Genomic DNA, 23353 nt, shown 5'->3' with positions numbered 1-23353 from the left:
ACAATAATTGAAAGCTTGATCGATCGTTTGTACAAGTCGAACGACAAAAGTAATAGTACCAAATGCGAAGCCATTCCAGCTGGACGGGTTTATTCCCTTCCAGCTGAAGGTTTTATATTTCAGCATCGCAAAATATATATTAAAGAACCAATGAATAAATGTGTTAGGTCTAGATGGGTTGGGAGAGCCTCAGCTGGCATGTCGGACATACTCGTCATAGTTTTCAAGCAGCATTGCCAGCTGTTCATTTAGAGCTGATTAGGAAATGGTTCAATCAATAAACACCTAAATACCCGCAGCGGCATTGGCAGAGCCGAGGAAGATGAAAAAACATGAAGCTAAAGATCTAAAGCTGGATTAACGAAAGAAATTTGCAGTCCTTGGGCAGTTATGATCAAACAAACTTAGAAAAACAGATACAGAATGAAGTCTGGGTCCAGTGGAACTTACAATGAGCACATGTCGTAATCCAAGACTCGGTTCCAATCCTTTTTTAGTGTGTTTACGCAAATTTCACCATTGGTCGCAATATTTGGATGGAAAATCTTCGTCAGGAAGTAGCCTGCAGCACCAAAGGACTTCAGAATATTCACTAGGTGCGCAAACAAAACATTTTTCTACTTACAGTTGCACCACAAACAGAATCATACTTGAGAAGCCTAACATGACTCAGGTTTATACTATATCCCTAAATCTTTCTTAGCCATACCATATACAAGTGTGTCTGTATATTATATATATTAATATGAAAACTATATCCCTAAATCTTTCTTAGCCAACTAGGACAAAGGAATAACACGCAACTAACAATCGAACAAAGAATTAGTTTATTTTCCCAACAAAAAAAAGATATAAATGGTGTTATGCAAATGGCAGAAACTTACCATGCTAAGGAAGAACAAGAATGCTAGAAGAAAAGGCTCAGAACCTCGGTAAGACTCGTCACACAAAAGCTCAACAACTTTTGCACTTACTTACAGTGAGAATGGCGAGAATTCTGCAATCACAAAACAAGCCATAAAAAGGGTCAGAAGATGAACATAGTTTATACTCCAAATGAAACAAAAACAAATGAAATTCCATTTCTCATTTGCAGTCGAGCAAGCTCAACTAGCATCAAATGGTTTTCTAAAGCCTAAATCTGCAGCACAAAGTAGTCAGAGCAAAGATAATATCTCACTCACAAATTGCATCTATACTACCAACTGCTTATGCATTCTCTTTCTGAAAAACGAATTAAGTCAAACTTAGCATCGCGGTTTGTACTTTGTGGATCGTGGAAATGGTAAAGCAAATGAAAAATCTGTTTGAAACATGCAGTGGCTCATACATTATATCCCTATATCAGCATCTAAAAAACAGGGGTAAAGTACACGTCTAATACATAAAACTATCAGTTTTATCCGTTTTATTACTTAAACAAGGGTAAATTTTGTACTACTAGATTTTTCAAAATATAATCGTTGAAGTTGATTAAATTAATATTTTTATTTAAATTTTAATAATTCTTTTATTATTTTATATGAAATTTAAACGTTAACTTTAATATTTTATTCTAAATTGCTTAACTAAATTAAAAATTAACTCAATTATTAACAGGGTAAATTACAAATTTGGTAACTGAACTTTACTCTCTCTCCTATACCACTCATTGTACTTTAAATCTTTCAATTTCCTCACTGAACTTGATACATTGAATTTTTTGTCACTCAGTCGTTTCCTTACTAACAACGTTATGAAATAGTGTTTTTTATTGTTAACATAGGATTGACCAAAAAAATTCAATGCATAAAGTTTAGTGATTAAATTGAAAATAATTAAAAGTATAGTGAGTGAAATATGAGAGAAAATAATGTTTTGTGATTAAATTTGTAATTTACTCATTAAAAAATAAAATAAAATAAACAACGTCATAACTAGGAGGAAACAATTGAGTGACCAAAAAAATCTAATATATTAAGTTTAGTGAGGAAATTATAAATATTTAAAGCACATTGAGAAAAATAGAAAAGAAAGTAAAGTTTAGTTATCAAATTTGTATTTTACCCTTATTAATATGTGACATTGTTAAAGGAACAATATGTAACTCTTAATAATTAAAGTATTATCAATTGATAATATAAATAATTAGATTTTTTAATTTAGGATAAAATGACCACTATGAAAATGAAATTAGGATAAAGTATAAATGGTCCAGATGTTATTTTGTTGAGTCCATCGATTATTAAAGTTCAAAATGATCACTCGATTATTCATATGTTCCAAACTCATCATTTTCTGTGAAAAATTTGATAACAATCTGAGCTGGACATTAAACATGTTGACTGAGATTTGATAGGTGTTGAGGATTTTATGACTTGATTTTATATATCATAATTCGTAGGTTAACGTCTAGCTTAGATTACCGTCAATTTCTATAATTCATAAATTTTTGTAACTTTTAATAATCGATAGACTCAACAAAGTAATAAATTATTGTAATGAACCATTTTATAACTTTTAATAATAGAAATACTCAACAAAATAATCTATGTAGTGGGGTCATTTTTATAGTTTACCAATGAAATTAACCATTTCGGTAGTTTACCATTCGGTCAATTACATTGTCACGAGAAAGAAAATTAGAGAAGACATTATATTCTTGACAAGAGGAAAATAATGTTTTTATTTGAGACGGCCTACACCAGATTCACGGGGCTGAGATTTCTAAAAGCAGAGTTAAGCTAAGTGATGTTCACGCGAGGGACGGTCACGGGATTCAAATCGACAGATTTGGACTCGATCAAATTTATTTAGATTGGATTTTTTAAGAAGATTTAAGGTTAAATTGGGATGAGTTTTTTAGATAAATATTTGGGTTGAGTTCGGATTTAAGGTATAAATACATGATATGATCCGAAAAATAATTTAAACTTAACTTATATTTAAGGATAATTGTAATAATAACTCACTATATATTATTTATAAAATTAGATCTTTATTTTTATCGAATAAAAATAATATTTTTTTATAATGACTAGGGGTGATTTAATTGAAACTTCAATTATCATCAGCAGTCCTTGGATCTCAGAATTGGTGGATGTTCTTAGACACTTGATGTTTACTTTGTTGCAGGCAGTTGGAGGCAACTATCTATGGTATGTTTGTGGGAACACGGTTTAAATGGGATTATTATCATGTTGGAGGTTCAAAAATTGAACTTTTAATTGTCATGGTGACTCATACTTATAACAAGTTCCTGACTGAGTTGGTATCACGAGTGAAATGAATATTTAGTGAAAAATGACTTAAAAAATTGGGTAAATACGTTTAGTACCTATCTATCAATTTTGATCCGTTTTAGTACCCAAACTTTCAAATTTTCAAAATCGTATCTAGAGTTTAGTTTATGTTTCATTTTGGTACCTATTGTTAAAAATTTTAGTTTTTTTTTTATTTTAGTATCCCGTTCAAAATTTACAGTTAAATTTTAAAAATATTGAAAGTTTTACTATTAAAACGGACTAAAACTGATAGTTAGGTACTAAATGCATTAAGTTTGAACGACGGGGTATTAAAATTAAATGAAAACTAAATGTTAGACATGATTTAAAAAAAAATTTAGGTATTGAAATAGATCAAAATAGTTTAAGTACTAGATGTGTAGTTTACCGAGAAAAACTTTTTAAATGGTGACGCATACTCTAAGGGTGTTTTTGTCATTTGACACTTTGGGTGTAATCTTTAAATAAAAGAATTAAAAAATTAATTTTTGAGATTCAAACACGATACTTGATTACTTTATATACAAATCTTATATATTCCAACAAAAATACTTCCATAAATATATATCTTTTACGTAAAACATTTTTGTTTATAATTATTTAGTGTAAATTTTTAAGGGTAAGTTACATGTTTAATACTTAAATTATCAGTTTTAGTCTGTTTTAGTACTTAAATTTTCAATTTCTTAAAACAATACTTAAAGAATATATTTTGTTTTATTTTACTACCTGTTTAAAATTTAATGTCAAGTTTTGAAAAAAAAAATTGAAATTTTTTAACGGCAGAGTATTGAAACGAAACAAAAACTAAATGTTAGGTATGATTTTGAAAAAAAAATTAAAAGTTTAGGTACTTGTATGGGTTAAAATTGATATTTAATATACTAAATGTGTAATTTACCCAAAATTCAATATGTTGAGTAGGTAAAATATTAATAGTATAGATAAAATAAAAAGGCAATTTTTAGTGACCAAGAAAAAAAAAGACAACTTTGAAGTAGTTGTGTAGATATATTCTCTGAAATATTTTTTTAAAATCAATAGCTTTAATATTAATTAAAATAAAATGATATGGTGAATGTGAATGTGAGTCTATAGCTAACTCTCCATTGACGGTCAACATTAAAATATAGAATTTATATATTTTTTATATAAATTTCGAAATTTAAAGTTACAAGTTGATATTAACTAGAAAAGGGTTACAAGTTGATATTTAATTTAAAAATTAACATTAAATAATGAGAGTAATTTGTTTATATTAATGTAAAATTAAACTTTATGTATCTTCAATTTGTTTTCATTCATATGAGTGTTTTAATAATTTGATTGTGACTTTATTAATATTATTTTATTTATTGTATAAAATCAATATTTTATATATAATTATTAAAATAAAATTTTAAAAAACTAAAAGGTTTTATTAAATATTTGATACGAGAATATTTATTACATTTAATAATTCAGTTCGGCTCATTTTTTTTTATTAGTCTAAGTTGATTAGAATATAATGTATATTTAGGAATGATAATTGATTGGATTAGGGATAAGTTTTTTATTAACCCCAAATCGACCCAAAATATGTAGCTTTCACCGAACTTGATATGATCCAAAATTTTATATCCTCCATTCGATTTGACCTGGTATGAAAAACATATATCTTCCACTTGACTATGACCTGAGAATTTTATATCCTCCATTTAACCTGAGCTGGTTTAAAAAATATATATTTTTCATCTAACTCTGACCCTATTTGAATTTTTAGATTATACAACCGATCCGAACCGACTTAGTATAAAATAACGACTTGATTTAAAAATTAATAAATTTTATAAGAAAAATATATTATTATCCTCGGGTCAGGTTGGAGTTTTTTCACCCTCCACTTGAACCCAACTCAACCCAATCTCACGCCTTAAATGATCCAACCCGATCCGAACTCGAATTTATTTTAAAATATTCTTTTTTTATTAATCTGAGTAAGTACAAGACATTATATGTTCATAGAACACTCTCAACCTTTTGACAATGAACGTTCACACCCTTGGCATTTACGGTGTTCGAACTCGGGTCTCAATGAATAACAACAATTCCTTTATCACGGACACCACTGGAAACGAACTATTTTAAAAAAATCAATTCTATCAGATCGGGTCCAATCAAAATCCATTAGATCTGAGTTAAATTGTCATCCCTGTGTATATTTAGAAATTTTTATGTTAACAGATTATAAATGTATATAGATAATTTACACCACATCTGCTCAAATTTAAAACTTCTAAAAAACGATTCTTTTATCACTAAGATATCTCAGTAAGTTCTCAAATTAATTTATTATTTTATGAAATCCAAGGTAAATATAAAGTATATCCGTTAAATTTTTTTTGATCATTTAACAATAAACACTCAAATTCTTACATGCATTATACTCGAACCTAAGATCATAAAAGATAATAAATAATAAATCCTTTAACAGCTAAATTCGATTATATTGAAAAAATAATAATAATAATTCTACAGTACAACTTCTAGTATTTTTGTTTGAATTTGAAGTCAACCGCGCTGACGCGTGTCCTCCTGTCACAATGACGCGGTTTCTTCGTCCCCTTTCCCCATCACCGTCCCATAAATGCTTCCTTCTTCACATTTTCTACGCCAATTTACTCTCTGTTTGGTATCCAAGAAAATCCCATTAACTGTATGATTCTTTTCTTCTTCTTCACTTTTTTCCACTTTCCTTCCTTTCTTCACACTTTTTGTTTCAAGTAAACACAGCTAAGAAAGCTTAAACACCAGCACAGCACCACCAGATGGCGTCACCGGAAAACCAGTCGAGTATCGAAACGCCGTCGTTTCATTCATCCTTCGCCGATTCCTGGATCACTGAAGCCTTCTCTCGCGACAACCAGGCGTTGACTATAGCACTCCAAAAGTCAATCTCCGATTCCTTCGTCAACACCGTCGCCTGTCCCGCGCCCGAAGCATCTCCAAAACGACAGCGCTTCTCCAATCCGCCGCCGCCTCCCACCGGGAAAGTCTCGAAACTTAAGCCGCGGGCCTCGAAGCGGTCGCAAACCACGTTTATAATGGCGGATCCGGCTAATTTCAGGCAGATGGTGCAGCAAGTGACCGGAGTCAGATTCGGCGACGGACAGATGCCGGTGAGTCCGCTCCTTAAGCTGGAGCCCCAGAGACTCGGAAACCGGTTGCCGAACGTTGCTGGACCGGGATTTTTACCGACTCTGGACACATCGGCGGTCTTGTTGGATCATCAGCAACCATTTTCTGGAGCAGTTGTCGGTTCTAGCTTAGATTGTGAAATTTTCCCGAGCTTTCCCACCCTAGATTCCTGGAAAGTTTAGTTTTTGTTTTTAATTTACTTTTTTTTACACTAAGATATTGTGGATAACGCAAGGTTTATGATTAATCATAATGAAAATTGGGGTGGGATAATTAACTTTTACTACTTTAGTAAAAATGGTATTTTGCACTTTTAGTTCATGAATATCAAATCTAAGTGTTAAATTACACATTTAATATTTGAATGATCAGTTTTAATATGTTTTATTACTTAAATTTTTAATTTTTTCAAAATAGTATTTAACATTTAATTTTTATTTTATTTATTTATTCATATTTTTTAATATCTAAACTATCAATTTTGATATATTTTAGTATATAAATTTTAATTTTTTTTTAAAAAAATTAATGTTAAATTTTGAATAGTTATTAAAATAAAACTAAACTCTAGGTATGATCTTAAAAAATTTAAAAGTTTAAATAGACGAATTAAAACTAATGGTTTAAGTATGAAATATATAATTTACTTTAAGTTTAATTATTTTGAATATCTAACTTTTCTATCTCAATTTTCTGAATATTTAATTATTTTATCAACGTAATTTTGATCTGAACTCTCAGATTAATTTTATTTAAATATTTATAATCATTTTAAATATATTGTATACAATATTTTTTATTAATTTAAGATAAGTATAAGTAGTATTTACTCATAGATATTCTCAACTTTTCAATAATAAATAATCATACCATTAATACTTATAGTGTTCGAATCTAAATCTCAAATAATAACAATAATTCGTTTTAGCACGAGAACCACTCGGAACGAATTGATTTTACATATATTGTATACCGTATTTGAATTATGATAAGATCTATATTTACATATAATTATTATTATATTTATTTTTAAATTAATATTAATAATATTTATTCTTCATGGTTGATAACGATGATTATTCATATTTCTAAGCCGTATAACTGTTTTTTTAAATAAATAATTTACTTTTATTATCTAATGATTAATTTATGTTATTTTATGAATTTATATTTTCATTTATCTAATAATATTTCTTTGCTATGTGTTCAAAATATCGTTTGTCTATAAACACCCAACACTGATTGTATCTTTAATTCTAATTTCCCTTTCACATCACAATCATTAATCTCAAGCTCATAATTTTGTTTAACCCCACTAAATAAAAATCTTAATAGAAAAGAAAAAGCAAATTCCATTTAGGTGCTATTGGTTCACGAGATATAAGATTAGTTTTGATAATAAGATTATCAGAATGTAATATTATTCTTGGAATATTGTATTACCTTTTTGATTTACTTAATAAAAACGTAAAATTACAGTGTTTGGTTGAAGAAATATAAGATTATTTGGATACATATTTACCAAATTATCCTTATGATATATATATATATATATATTTAATAAGTAAAACTTTAATATTAAAGTATAAATATTTGAATGAAAATTTATAATAATATTTTAATTATTACACTATCTAAATTTAAAGAAAAAAATACATTTAACATATAATTAATATAATTGGTATATCAAACTTATAATTTTCATAAGTATCATATCTATTTATATTAAATATAATATAATATGAAAAATAATATTGTAATCTCTAGTAGAAAAATATATTATTTTTTAAATAACTCAAAATTAAATATTGTTTTAAATAATTACATCTTTTACAATAATAATATTTTCACCTCATAAAATTATAAAATAATTAGTATAATAAATATTTAAAATATAAAATAATTTAACTACTCAAATTTATTAATATTTTACACTCTTTTATATGAAAAAAAATTATTATTTCAAGGGTATTTGTGTCCAAAGTGTGTTAGAAATTGTTCATTACCTAAGAATTTGGAGGTAATGACATTCCCACCGTTTTAGCCCAAAAATACTACTATTGGTAATAAGTCATTACGTGATAATGATTTATTTCACGAACCAAACATGGAAATACAATTCCAGAAAAGATCATTCCCCTTGGTAATGATCTTTTTTGTGAACCATACGTCTCCTTAGGGTAAACTACACATTTAATATCTAAATTTCAATTTTAGTATGTTTTAATACTTAAACTTTTAATTTTTTTCAAAACCATACCTAGCATTTAGTTTTTATTTCATTTTAGTACCCGCCGTTAAAACTTTACTCATTTAGTACCCAAATTATCATTTTTAGTCTGTTTTAGTACCTAAATTTTTATTTATTCAAAATTTAACGTTAAATTTTGAAGGGGTACTAAAATGAAACAAAAACTAAAGTTTTTAATGACGAGTACTAAAATGAAACAAAAATTAAACTTTAGTTATGATTTTGAAAAAATTAAAAGTTTAGATACAAAAATGAACCAAAACTGATAGTTTAAGTATTAAATAAGTAATTTACCCTTCCATTTAATACAACCTAAGTTATTTGTTACTTAATCATTGCATCAGATATTTTTGTTTTGTTTCTGTTTGTTTTTTTCCCATTAACAATCGAGCTTAAATTTCAACCCCTTTGACAAATTGAAGAAACCTAATATATAAATGATAAAATTAATATATGACCAAAATATATTAATAATATTAGAAGTTGTTTAGATGTAGGTTTTAACTTCTTAAACACCTAACATTTATCATAATATATTTCCATTATCTACTACTTTTTAATGCATTATTTGAGTCTTTAGTGTCTTACTTTAACTTCAATTCATTCTTAAAATACCGAAATTATTTTATTGGGTAAAGTACATAAATAGTCTCCCGACTATTAAAAGTTATAAAATAGCCCTCGACTATAAGACGTTTTTTAAGTCCCATGACTATTAAAAGTTATAAAATGGTCACCTGACTATTCATTGTGTTCCAAACCTGTCACTTTTCCGTTACAAAATATGACAATTTTAGTTGGACGTTAACCTGTTAGCTAATTTATGATATAATTTAATATCAAAATCTCAAACGACTGTCATATCTCAATCAACAAGTTAACTTACAGCTCAAACTACTATCAATTTTTAAAAAAAGAACGAGTTTGGAACACAATGAATAGTCGGATGACCATTTTGTATCTTTAAATAGTCAAGTGACTCAAAAAAATAACGTCCTAAAATTAAAGGACTATTTTATAATTTTTAATAATTAGATGGCTCAATAAAATAATATCCTATAGTCAGAGAATCATTTATATACTTTACGCTATCTTATTTTACTCGTAGTATACATATGCTACTTACTTAATTGGTATAATCCGTTTTTTTATAAGTATTTTATTCAAGGACTATAATTTTATTTGCATTCTACGAGTTTCGATATGGTCTGATTTTATAAGATCAAGACTATTATGAAATGAGTTCATGTCAAATTTTTTGAAATATGAAATCGAGTATGATTGAGTTCAAGAATGTATAGAAGAAGAGTGGCTGGAAGCTATCGCCTCCACGGTAACCACCATCACTACTACCACCACTGCCGCCGCCACAGTGATGGTGTAGCTTCTGCCGTTTCGCCTGCTATGTCAACCGAGAAACGTGTTGTACCGACATCTAATCCGCTGCAAGACGTAGCATTTGCTCATGTCAAACCTTATCAAAGAGTGAACCAAATAAAGACGTAGCACTTGCTTTCGTGACTATGTAGGTGGAAGCAAAAGATCCCTCCTCTGGCGCTTCATATTATTATAATGGAAGCATTGGAAAGAGTCGGTGGGAAAGACCTGTAGAGACATCTTCGAGTACTTCCATTCCTTATACTACAAGACTTGTGGGAGATTGGGTGGAATCAGTATATGAAACAACAGGTATATTGTATAAAGATATTTGTACGACCACCTCATTCTGGTTGATTTTCCAACCCCACAAATTTAATTTATTTTTGGATGAATTGTACTAGTTTTGAAATTGAGGAACACATGAAACTAGCTTTAGGCAAATGCCATAAAATCTTCTGGGGTAAAGCTGCAGTTATTAGAAAGAATGAGTCCTGCATTATGTTTGGCAATATTGGTGATGCTTTTTCAATATCTTTTTGTTGTTTGAACTAAAGATTTTTGTTGACCGAACTTTGAAAGGCCTTAATCATTCCTTTGACAAGTGGATGCTAGTATTGTTTGTCAAACATATGAAAAAGCCATCTCTTTGTTAATCATGACTGTGTCCTCTGGGAGGACTTGCGCATCATGGCTCCAAAAGTTGTTTGGCATCATCTGGTTTGGTTCCCCATTCTAAGCACAGTATAATTCTGTGGATGGCCGTTTTGGACAGGCTCCCCACCCGGGTGAGATTGATGCGAATGGGTTTAGTAATAGAGAATGATAGATGTCTCTTCTGTGATCTGGTGCCTGAGACTAGAAACCACATTTTATTTGAATGTGATAATGCTAAAAGCCTGTGGAAGTCACTCTTCTGCTCTGTGGAGTTATCGAAGAGTAAGCCACTGGGAAGGTGAGCTTTCATGGGCTACCCACTGCTTTAATGGAAAGTCCCTCCTTGCGAGAGTGTTTAAGCTCGCGTTGATGAGCTATGTGTATGCCATATGGAGAGAAAGGAAAAGCAGGCTGTATGATGGTTTGCTTAGACCGATGAGTGATATCCTGCAGAGCATTAAAACTGATATCCAGATTCGGCTATGCCCTATGTGTTAGCTGGGGTTTCTCATAATTGTGGTGTTGTTTTCTCTGTTCTTTGTTAGCCTTTGTTTTGCATCTGTTTTCTCTCTTTGGTTGCTTCACTATTAGGTGTTGCTGTGTTGTAAAGAGTGGGTATTTTGTAGCAGAATTCTGCTTATTGGGTAGTGAAATTGATTATCCAAAAAAAAAACATATGAAAAAGAAAATGGACAGGTTGCTAATGCAGCAGTCAGAATTGCAGTTCATATTATTCAAAAGATGTTATAGGTTTTAGAAGTAGAAAGTAGAAACATCTGATAATGTCTGTGTGTGTGCGTCTTTTGACTCAGTACTGAAAAGTTAAGGGTTGTTTTTTCTTCTGGAAATAAATAGGGCACAAATATTAGTACAATACAAAGACCATATAACTCAATGGGAGTGCCCTGATGTATTACAGCCATTTGCATCACGGCATCCTGGAAGCAGGGTTTCTGAAAATACTGTTAATGAGAATTTGGCTTCGCGATCATCAAACTTGGACAAATGCATTGATTGTGGAGGTTGGGGAGTGGGCCTGGTGCGGATTTGGGGTTATTGCAATCATTGCACAAGGTCTGTAATGTCTTCAGAAACACATTTTTCTTTATTATAATGCTGATCAGGCACTTTTTTACCATCATGTTTAGTGCTTCTAAAACTGGAATACATTGACCTATTGACATTCACATGCTATGTTCTTTAAATATTAGTAAGATGATCAAGATATTCTTACTGCATCATTGTGGTACAAGAAATTGTGAGGAACATAATGCGGATAACTAAACACTACTGTTGAGTGAAAGCAAATTGAAACTTACAATAGCTAAAACTTGTATGGAATGCAGAGTTCTTAATCTGCCACAGAGCCAGAGTTTGTCAACAGCCAAAGACAATCATGAGAATAAGGCTCCGAAGGCGAGGTACACACTCTAACTTTGGCTTCTATTTCTTTTAACCAACTCTGATTTGTTTGTATGAGGCTATTGTGTGATTAAGTATCATCTGGCAATGCAAATATTTCTCTTTAGAATTCCTATGTAGTCTTCCTTTTTTTGGTCGATAATTCATGTGTAGTCTAGGTTCTGGAAAATAAATCTGTTTAGAATATAGTTTTAGCATTTTGTGAATGCCTGTAACCTGTTGTAGCTCCAATAATTTAACAATGAGACTATAAATATGGATTTTCAATTGTCGAAAATGCAAATTCCAAAATATGCTCTCACAAGTCTAAAAATAAGACACATACACACATATTTGTGTGTGCGCAAGTTTGAGAAAATTTACATCAAGCTCACAGAAGTAGATAAGGCCAACGTAATCGGTTCGTATAAAACACGCTTGGATTATGGATAACATTAGTAAGATAAGGCCTTCTAAAACACATTCCTTTATAATTTAGGTGATTGTTGGATCATCATTGTTGCTTCTCTGCGAACTGTTTTAATTCTACTGAACTCATTTCCCGACTTGCAAAGAGTTAAGCTGCCAGAGATGGTCTAATCTGTGCATGTCTGGAAAATACATCCTCAGATGTGTTTTCATCACCTAAATTGGTTGTACGGTGCTAAAATATTTGCCTTTGCAGATCCAGTGGGAGACCGCCTATGGGAAAAGGAAACAGAAAAGATAAAAGGAAGCACTCCTACGACGATGATGATGAGCTGGATCCAATGGATCCGAGCTCTTACTCTGATGCTCATCGTGGTGGCTGGTATGTTAGCATTAATAGTTTTCCTTCTGTCATGCCATCATGTTTGAACTTCGAATACTAGGTGTGTGAAGTAGAAAGAGGCAACCTTTAAAGTCAACTGATATCATTTGATCTTGGGTCTGCTGGATTGTTGGGCTGAAAGGAGTACAGCCGAGAGCTGCTGATACCACCGCCACGGTAGAGTATTTTTCTTTCAATCTGTTCATAGGATCTTATTTATGAACTATTATATATATTGCTGCATATTGTGAAAGTTCTCATTTTTCAAATGATTGTTGTCTTATGGACTCTTTAAGGGTCCTCTGTTTCAACAACGTCCATATCCATCACCGGGAGCTGTATTGCGGAAGAATGCTGAAATAGCTTCGCAAACGAAGAAACCAGGCTCACATTGGACACCCGTATCAAAGAAAGGAGATGGGAGTGATGGCCTCGGTGATGCAGATTGAGTTTACGACGTAAAATGGAGCAAGTTTCATCTTTGCTATGCTCATTTTCGTCCGGTGATCGTATCGAAATGAATTGCGATGTACTCTCGCCTGTGTATACAACATGACTATGCAAATCATGCAACATTCTTTAGCAGTCCGGCATATGCATTCGGCTATTTTCCGTGGTGCAGAGCATCAAAGATAATCGGATGATTTATTCAGCTTCTAAAATCGATGAATGTACGTCCACTTGTTTTGTATGGTGATTAGGGTTGTACATCCACAGATTCAGGAGAAGAGGGGTGTACAGAACATTTCTGGTCTAATTATGATAATAATCGTTTTAGTCTCTACCATGTTGATATTTGGATTTAATCTTTTATTTTAGTTTGACATGATTTGATTATCCATGTGACGGATTGCTTTTCCGAATCGATATCTACCCGAAAGCTCAAAAGTTTGCTATTTTTGCACCACCGGATAACCCTCGGATTCTGTTTAAATAGAGGTGATGTTTCTGCAAATGACTAGCAATGTTCTCTCCGGTCAACTCAGCGACGCTCATCAAGGGCATTATGATCTTGATCCCTAAATGAGATGCGACATCGACGGACCGCTTGTGTGGCTGTGGGTTCCACATGAGTAGGGGCTGCTCGAGAGTCCGCACCAGCTCGTCTCCACCTGAATTAGCGGTGGATTCGGCTGGAATGGGCTGAGCAAAGCGTGGATTGTGGTTTGGATTTGGGATGTCGAAAGCGAGAGCAAGGTGAGGGGTTATTAGAGATTGTGAAAGAGGCATAAGCTCTTCTTCTATCGTTATTTAACTTAATAATTACAATTAGAGGGAACAAATCCAAATTAGCTAAATTGAGGATGAATCTGCTGCACTGCAAAATGCAAAAAAGGTGATTGAATTCCAAAGTTACATATTAGCTCTAATTACGGACCCAAGAAGAAAGATTGGAGCTTGGATTTGAGGAGGATCTTGTTTTCTTCTTTTAATATTTTAGAATGTATGTCCCATGCACATTGCCACTGCCATTTTAAAGAGGAAGTGAATAAAGTCCACCATAACTCTTCAAACTACACCTCAAATTTTAAATTGGTTCGATTTATATTAAAATATTATCAATGTATTAGTATGGTATTATTTAAGGGTGTTTATTAAGCGAGTAGATCTCTCACGAGTTGGGTAGTATTTTACTCGTGCTCGCTTATTGCTCTTTAAGCTCGTTAAACTTAAGGGAATTTTCATCTTATTTTTTTTAACTATAAGTAAAATCTATTAATATTATATAGGGTTTAATATAAATATAAATTAATAAATTTAACCAAAAAAATATAAGCAACAAATTGAAAGTGTAAACTCTAAAATAACAATCTACAAATATATTAAAATAATGAATAAGATTAGATTTTTTAGTGTTGTAAAATAATAATTAATTTAATATTTTTATTCTTTATTAAAAAAATAATAGATTAGTCACTACTTATCTTTTTATTATCTATCAATAAATTAGTAATTTTTTTAATAAAATAATATTTTAAGATAACTACTAAAACATTTCGTGAATTTATTGAGTCAAGTTAGAATTCACCCGACTCAGCTCGTTAATTACTCAACTCATTAAGCACCCTACTACTATTAATCAAAATCTTCTATCGACCTATGATCAATTTGGATATTAAATGTCAACCGAAAGATGATAAGAGTATATTTAAAACATGTGCCAATGATGTCTCTGTTCAATGGCAAGGCCAAGATAATGAGAATTTTGAGAACTAAAACCTTTTGAGCTCCAACACGCTCAAAAATAAACATTCGTTTAAATTAAATACGTTTACAACCATACAAAATCTTTATCACTTTCCTATAGTTTTTAGGTAAGGATTTTTCTTTAATCAACATCAAATGTTGCACAGATCAAATTCATGTATGAAATAAACCAAGACATCAACAAAACCTATACGTAAAAATAACAAAAAGCCGATATGTCGAGTAATATGGTACTCGGTACCAAGCATACAAAAATACACACCCCTATTCAAGCCTAAAGGAGTAGACACGCATAAAAGATCGTACCAGAAGTCGAACAAATTAAACCTTAATTTCTCGGTTCAAAAGTTGAACGATCAATTCAACCATCAAGAAGAAGATATAAAAAATAAGGGGAAGTTTGGTTCCTGGCTCAATATTCATCAAGTTTATTATTAAAGAAAGAAAATAAAGAAGTTTTCAAACACCATTTAAACGAAAATGAAAAGGCATGATTGTTATAATCCTTATCTACCAATATAATCCACCAAAAATTCAACACGAAGGAATGAATTGTCTAACCACGTCTTTAAACAATGACTCTAGCAGTTCACCCACACAATGCCCTAAAAGATTGAGAATTTTGCATGATACAAACTCTGTTACATTTTAACCGTTCATCGAGTAATCATAGCTCAAAGGTGGTTGGTGAACAAATGGAGCCTGCAACCAAAAGATAAAATGCACATATACAATTTGAATGAGTCACTTTTAAGTGTGGACTTGATGTACCTAACATACAGCGAATGTCTAATAACAGCAATAACCAGATGAAAGCATGTACATGGAAGTAGGACTTTTATATAAGATAAGATATTGGAGCCTACCTGAAATACAGCATGCACAAACTGATCATATGAATGTGAATACATCATGTTAGCACTTGGCCAGTGCAAATAAGGACCATCTCTAGAAGTTTGATTCAATCCCATGTAACAAAAAGGGCTCACAGCCGGCCTTGCAGGAACACCATAACCGAGGGGAGCTTGTGTGCTTGAAATCTGCCCCAACTGTGGAATAGCAGAATCATACTGCATAAATGGAAGCTGAACCTTCTGCATATTGTAAGGAGCCACACCAACACTCTGGTTACATGGAATGCTTCTAACATACCTATATCAGTTCAGAAAAAGTTAGTATAGAATTAAGATAAGAACTCCTCCTTGAAGACCAAAAACACTCCCTATTTCAAGCAATTATCGTTCTTATTTCATCCCTAATCATCATCGGTAATTTAACTTTTGCATCTTACCTACATTATGTTTTCAGAAGAAAACGGGAAAAGGAGCCACTATAAACATTTGATATAATTAAAGAGTTTGTGCAAAAAACATTACATGGTACAAAGCGATCAACCACCTGAATATTTCCAAATTTCCGAAATACTAAGAATAAATCCCACCTTTGATAACTACGGTCATAATCCGGATCAGTACGATCCTTCTCTCTGTCTCTGAAAATGGCTACTCGAGATGTACCATCCCAGACGGTAGTATTGTTCTCCTGATCAACCATAGAGCTCTGGTAATTTTCCAACTCATCTCTGATAAGAGATTCATTTTTCCCATCATTTGAAACCTGAGGAGAAGAATCGACAGAACCAGGAGTGCTAGCTCTACTAAAAATACGAGCTCGTGCCCGATCATACTCTTCCTTCCTCTCTTCCACACTTCTCACGGAACTTCTCTTGATACCGCTTTGATTAGCTTCATTGACAGATCCATTATTTGGCCTGGGCCTAATAGCAATTTTAACCTGACCGGGCTTATCATTTTCTGTGCTTTTAGCAGGAATTTCAGACAAACGAACTGCAGGCCATCTGATTTCACCTGCTATCTTCGCCACGATTTTGCTTCCTTCTAAGCCATTATCAAGAACCATAGTTACCAGCCCATAGTGCTGAGCAACACGATGTGCTGCAAGCCGGAGATATGAGGTGGGAAAATGTTGGAACTCAAATTGCTGCTGCTGCTCGGAATTTTGCAAAAACTTCTGGATATCAAGTTCCATCCGCAATACTAGCTCCCGGGAAAATAACAAAAACGGAGCAAAAACAACGTTAAATCTAAAACGAAGACGCCATTCATAGGATAATAAAAGAGTAATCGAACACTACAGCTCTCAAATTATATAAGATTGCACAAAAAAGTTAAATCATTTCAGAAACCAATTAACCAGAAAAAAAAAAACACCCACTTCAATTTAGATTTGGCGAGTAATGCATTGCCCCACATATTAGCTATCATAATTAAGCAAAATTACCAACAAATCTAAAAAAGTATTTCTCCCCAATAAAAGTCAACGAAAAGAAAACACCAGATCTGAAAAATAATCTCCACAGCTAAACAAAACCCAACCCTAATTGACCCCAATCCAAAACCCATATGCCAGACCCTAAATTCCCAATAAAAATTCAATAGCCAACGTATATTGAGATCTATTAAAGAGGCAAAAACAAGAATAATAATAACCCTAAAATCTAAAAAAAAAAACCCCAATATTAACGATACGAAATTGAGAATAAAACGGAAAAAAATACTGGTGAGACGATGACGAGGATTCTGAAGAGCCTCAACGAGGAAAGGATCAACGGGTAACTCTCTTTCGTTAACAGCTCCGGCGGAGGCTGTTGTCGTCGGCGGCGGCGTCGAAGTCATGTCCATGGCGATATTAATTTCCGATTTGCTTACGATGGGGGCACAAAAAACCCTCTGCTTCAGCCTCTCCTCAGTTGTTTTCTCCTTCTTCTTGATGATCAAAGAATGGATCAATCAATCAATCAATCAAGAAGAAGACATAATCCCTTTTCTTCTGAGCATATGGAAACGAAGGGAGAGAGAAAGGGAAGAGAGAGAGAGAGATAGAGAAGAGAATCTGGAAGGTTTTTGGTCGTACGAAACGACTTCTCTCGCGAGAGAAGAAAGGAAGGAGGCAGCGGTAAAATCTAAAGAACTTTTATACCCTAATCCTTAAATTTCCCCCCAATTAAACAAACGCCAAAATTGACGACCAATGGGACACGAAAGGGTTACTATTTAGGGTAAACTACACCATGGTCACTAAATGTTTCAATAAATTTCTATTTTACCATTAAAACTAGGGTAAACTAATTGTTTAGTCATCCATTTATTTTAACAGTTCTATTTTGATCATTTAACTATTTTTTCAAAATCACTCCTAACGTTACGTTGTGGTTCTATTTTGATAACATGTTGTTAAAATGTTAACAATGACCATTAATATCATGTCAGCATTGAAAAAATAAAAAAATTATCAAATTAATAATTTTATTTATTTTTAATGACGAGTGACTAAAACGAAATAAAAATATAATATTAAATATATTTAAAAAAATAGTAGAATGTCCAAAATAAAACCGAAGACAAACTTATTTCCATCCCTTCAAAATTATTATTCTAGATTCACTTAAATATATAGTTATTATATTTTTAAATTAAATTACGTTAGACAAATTTTTAGATATAATGTCAAAATTAGTCTCTAATGTTTATTAAAATGATCATTTTGGTCTCTATTCTATTTTTGAGTATTTTAGCTCCCAACATTTCATTTTAGAACAAAAACGCCTATAATATTTGACTGAATAGTCACTTTGACCCCTTTTTTTCTAAAGTGTTTAGGCTTCTAATGTTTCATTTTAGGGTAAAAAAGTCTCTTATTTTATAACGTTAATCGTTTGTTAACTAATGATTTTCATCTATAGATGAATTTGTCTCAAAGCCAAAATTTTGGGGGCCAATTTTAAAATTATACCAATTGTTTCTTATATTTATATTGATCCATCCAATAAAACTTTTCTCTATTCGTCACTATCCATCTCGTTGAGAAATTCTTATATTTCCTCCTTAATATCATCTTCTAAAAACTTCAATTTATCAAGACGTGATTCCATAACTTATAAGTACTATTTACGTATTTTACCATTTTATTATTCATTCCTGTTTACCATGTTTTTGGAAATGCACAAAATGCATTGTGTATTTAAATCAGGGGTAAACTATACAGATAGTCCCTTATGTTTTTGGTCTGAATGACTTTGGTCACTAATTTAAAAATTAAGGGGGAATGGTCCTAACGTTATCGATCAGTTCGATTTTAGTCTCTAACATTATCGATCCGTTCAATTTTAGTCCCCTCTCAACCATGTTAGGAAAACAAAAAGGGGTTAACAAAAATTAATAGCCGAGGGACTAAAATCAAATAGATCGATAACATTAAGGACCATTTCGCCTTAAATTTTAAATTGGTGACTAAAGGCGATCAGACTCTAAACATAGGGATGATATATATATCATAAAATAGCCATTCCTCTTATATATATATGACACACATTAACAAATAATGGTTAATAATATTAAACCGTTCCCAGTTTGGTCATTTGATGAATTACTTGTCAATCATTCGTATATTAATTGTTTATTAAATTAAATAAATAAGTATGAACAAAACAATAGCTTTGACGGCATACATCTTGTGATATTTTTGCTGCAATCTCGAATTAGTAAGAATATCAATGCATTGTTTTTCATTCACACAAGAATTAGTTTCCAGAAATCCTAATCTAAATCTATGCAACCTGAACCCTGCTTTCAGCTGATAATAGATACTTGGATGGCGGAAACAACGCAACGGCGCCTCGTAGAGGGCTCGAGTACTTCTTATACACAACCTGAAGCCTACTCTCTGCAGCCTTGGACTGGAAATAAGCCAGCAGCTTAGCATAATCCACGAGCTGCTGCTCCGAGTAACCGGTGTGGAACTCGAGCGTGTCGGTCCAAGCCGGTGTCTTGTTTAGAGTGCATCGAGCGGCATACACAGCCGAGGCAGCCACCATTGACGGGCAGAACCGAATTGTCTCATAGTGCATTATCCCCAATTCAGCTAGGAAGTATACCATGTTTTCCATCTGAACAGCACAAAACACAGCAAAACATGTAAATTTTCTTCTAAACACAAAACAAGTAAAATGAAAGTGTAAATGTCCCTTAAGAATGAAATAGAAACTCACTTTCAGATCCGGGATCGAAGCCTTGATGAACCGAGCAAGGAATACGTAGTGTGTAGGCACTGTCAAAGTCCATTCCAACCTTCTCAGTATAGTTTTCTCCATCAAAAGTATTTGTTCATGAGTGAAAGTTCTGTCTGCAATGCATACTAGATCATTGACCTCAGGGGGCCAGATTTCTTCATATTTGGTGGCAATGAGCATGGCACTCATGCCAAGCAGTTGTAATTCCTTCCTCGGTACGACTTTCACTGATAGGAACCGATCAATCAAATTGACGGTAAGATAGAGAGCTTCGGGTGAAAGCTCAAACTTTTGGTGAACATCAATCAGCCAATCTATGAGAATCGCCCTCATCTTCTCATTGATATCAGTCTGCAAGTGCATATAGTAATTTGGCCTGCTCTCATTCTGCATTTCCACAACATTTTTCATAAATTTCAGCTTGTCGAAACTCGAAATCATCAGGAAAAAATGTATAAATTGATTGAAATTTGTTGTTATCTATTTGCTAACCTCAACAGATTTATAGAACTTGTAGATATCCTCAACGTATTCCACACCAGCCAAGTGGTTATTAGCATCTGCTTCATCAATGTCAAGAACAATCTGCTCTTTTGGCTTGTTTGCAATTCCATGAGCAGCCTGAATTCCAGAACAACAAACAAATTAACCTTCATTGCCTCAAGTTTTCGACAACAAGTACTCGAAAAAAAAAAGATTCAAAAGAATGATTGATTACCTTGCTTCTTGCAGTAAGGGCTGAAGAAAAAGTATGTTGCTTTTTCTTGGATGATTTCTCCCCTTCAGTTACTTTTTTATTGTTCTTCACTTCAACCTTGTCTTTCTTCTTCTCCTCCTTCACTTCCACCTCTTCTTCGACATCTGGACTGATTTCGATCACTTCTGCCGTCGCGGGAAAGGGCTTAGCAGCCGGTTTCCTTTGAACAGCCTTCGGTGCAGCGGCGACACCTCTTTTAGGCACTCCATCAAGAACAGGAGCTTTTTCCACATTAACACATACATTTTTCTGGAATCCGAAACAAACGCAGAATTTGAATTGAATTAGTCAAATTCAAACCAATAAAGAAATGTAATCGAAACCAATCAATCACATAAATTATGTGTAACAACAAACCTTGTTCTTCTCGGCGGCTGCGACAGCTTGGGCATTGGCGAGTAATTGAGCGCAAAAAGATCTGGTGAGTGGACGTTGAATCTGCTGCTGGGGTTTGCCCTCAACAACCACTCCTCGAAAGTTCGCCACATTCCCGATATCCCCCAACGCACGGCGGCTCCTCCCATCTCCGGGCGCCGCGTTCTTCTTCGTCTGCTTGTGAACTGCTGCTCCGGCGCCTCCAACTCCGGCATCTCCTGTAAAAGAAAATCATCCTTAAATGATTCGTATGGTTTAAACAAAACCCCACCAAAACAGAAGAAAAACGCAAAGAATCAATTTCTTTTTTCACCCAAAACTTCCAAAAAAAAATCACAAAAATCATTTCAAACGAAAATGAAAAAACCCAGAAAATTACCTCTGGCTTGTTGAGGAACAATGGGTCTTGAAGCCATCTTCGTTAATCTCTTCACTCTTGATTTTCTCTTTCGCCTTTCTCTTACGGATTTTAGAGAATATGAGAAAAGCGGCGAGATTTGATTTGCTTTTGAAGCTAAAGAGGCCCAACGGTCATATTTGATTTTTCAATTTTTCACCGTTGGATTGTCTAATCTAACGGTGAGAAATGCCCCGCTCCAAATTATAGCCGTTAACCTACCTGTCCGTTTAAAGGCTCCATGTGTATATCTCTATGGGCTAAAAAAGAAAGTTACCCCTTTGCATTTTAGGGTTTGCCTTTGTAATATTTTGTTTATAAAACTAATAATTAAAAATTACTTTGAATTACTACTCACAAGGCAACTCACATGTATAGAGTTAGGGAGGGTAATTTAATCTGGATATTATGGGTTCCAACCCGACCAGATTCGATAGGGATGAATTTTTTAAATGTCGTGTTCGAGTTGGGTCGGGTTAGATTTTTTAAAGGGTAATGTCGGGTCATGTTCGGGTGGAGGGTAAAAACCCTCCAACCCCACCCGAGGATAATAGTGTAACTTTCTTTTAAAAATTATTATTATTTTTAATTAAATCCTTATTTTATATCGGGTTGGATCAGGAGGAGGATATAATAAAATCTTTGAGTCGATCAGATTTGGGTGGAAGATATACATTTTCGGGTCGGGTCGGGTCGGGTGAGCCAAAAATCGAACCCTAACCCGACCCGTGGTTATCCCTATATAAAATTTAATGTAATTTAATAAGTTATGTTAATTTTAGAGTTTAAGAATTTTATTTAGGGTTTAAAGATTCAAGATTTTAAGAGCACCGGCATATCATTTGTTCATTCTATCATGTGCTCGGCCAATATAGTCGCTCACACTTGTGTTCGATTTGCATTATCTATTCTTATGTTATTCTATTATGTTATTGATTTACTCAATTTATCATTTATTTTCATAGGACATGGTCACATGATTCATATACTTATAGTCTTTCACGTAAAAATATATATATTTTCATAATATTATACAAACCATTTGGTTCAAAAATATTTATGGTTGGCTCGTCGCAAGCCATCCTCAAAATTTATGCAAAGTAAGAATGCACTCACCTTTGTCTCACATAAATCCTAAACAAAATCATTTTCTTTTCTGTCAGTCTCGTAATATGTTGATTCCTTCAGTACCATTTCGATCCAAATCTACACATAGACATGTTCCATATCAATATCGAATCTCCGTTAACATTTAACTTATTAACACTACATAAATGGAACGAAAAACTTTAAAATTCAAAGTTTCAGACTTAATAGTATCGGTACCCCATCTATAGTACCGATATTTTTCTCTTATGGTATCGATACCTCCTTTAGTACTGATACCATTTTGACATTTTGGAATTCAAATTTCAATTATAGTATCGATACCTTCCTCTTGGTATCGATACCTCCACCTCAGTATCGATATTGAATCAATCAGTATCGACACTGTTCATCTGGTTCAAACCATTTCTTACAATTTAACCTTATAGTATCAGTATTGTTCTTCCAGTACCGATACCCTTACCCATAATTCATCTATTTCCC

General features: G+C 32.8%; 5 protein-coding genes across 6 annotated transcripts; 2 read left to right on the top strand and 3 right to left on the bottom strand.

Moving 5' to 3' along the window:
* The first annotated feature begins 6061 nt into the window (after nt 1-6061).
* On the top strand, nt 6062-6728 carry LOC120191430 (calmodulin-binding protein 25-like). Its single transcript, XM_039194377.1, has one exon. The coding sequence runs from the start codon at nt 6071-6073 to the stop codon at nt 6620-6622; it is 552 nt and encodes a 183-aa protein (XP_039050308.1). The 5' UTR covers nt 6062-6070; the 3' UTR covers nt 6623-6728.
* A 3256-nt stretch (nt 6729-9984) lies between these two features.
* On the top strand, nt 9985-13533 carry LOC120191394. The gene is made up of 9 exons (XM_039194350.1): nt 9985-10176; nt 10221-10380; nt 10747-11023; nt 11317-11369; nt 11553-11799; nt 12072-12146; nt 12812-12933; nt 13059-13114; nt 13234-13533. The coding sequence occupies exons 1-9, from the start codon at nt 9985-9987 to the stop codon at nt 13384-13386; spliced, it is 1335 nt and encodes a 444-aa protein (XP_039050281.1). The 3' UTR covers nt 13387-13533.
* A 286-nt stretch (nt 13534-13819) lies between these two features.
* LOC120191393 (transcription factor MYBC1-like) lies at nt 13820-14167 on the bottom strand. The gene has a single exon (XM_039194349.1). It carries the CDS (start codon nt 14165-14167, stop codon nt 13820-13822), a length of 348 nt encoding a protein of 115 aa, XP_039050280.1.
* A 1492-nt stretch (nt 14168-15659) lies between these two features.
* On the bottom strand, nt 15660-18089 carry LOC120191429. Its single transcript, XM_039194376.1, has 4 exons — nt 17724-18089; nt 16587-17202; nt 16012-16297; nt 15660-15847 (listed from the first exon to the last, which is right to left on the bottom strand). Exons 1-4 carry the CDS (start codon nt 17845-17847, stop codon nt 15794-15796), a joined length of 1080 nt encoding a protein of 359 aa, XP_039050307.1. The 5' UTR covers nt 17848-18089; the 3' UTR covers nt 15660-15793.
* A 1622-nt stretch (nt 18090-19711) lies between these two features.
* On the bottom strand, nt 19712-21806 carry LOC120191425 (G2/mitotic-specific cyclin S13-7-like). Of its 2 annotated transcripts, none has more exons than XM_039194371.1 (6): nt 21746-21806; nt 21349-21587; nt 20953-21240; nt 20727-20855; nt 20214-20621; nt 19712-20111 (listed from the first exon to the last, which is right to left on the bottom strand). In XM_039194371.1, the coding sequence occupies exons 1-6, from the start codon at nt 21780-21782 to the stop codon at nt 19773-19775; spliced, it is 1440 nt and encodes a 479-aa protein (XP_039050302.1). In that variant the 5' UTR covers nt 21783-21806; the 3' UTR covers nt 19712-19772. The 2 variants fall into 2 exon arrangements, with proteins under 2 accessions (XP_039050302.1, XP_039050303.1); XM_039194372.1 differs by having other exon boundaries at nt 19715-20111; nt 21349-21584; nt 21746-21804.
* Between the last annotated feature and the right edge of the window lie 1547 nt (nt 21807-23353).

The sequence above is a fragment of the Hibiscus syriacus genome, unplaced genomic scaffold (genome assembly GCF_006381635.1).
Source record: "Hibiscus syriacus cultivar Baekdansim isolate YM2019G1 unplaced genomic scaffold, ASM638163v2 tig00116968_pilon, whole genome shotgun sequence".
NCBI classification, from domain to species: Eukaryota; Viridiplantae; Streptophyta; class Magnoliopsida; order Malvales; family Malvaceae; genus Hibiscus; species Hibiscus syriacus.
The sequence above is the reverse complement of the archived record's forward strand: the minus strand, read 5'-3'. Positions and strand labels throughout refer to the sequence as shown.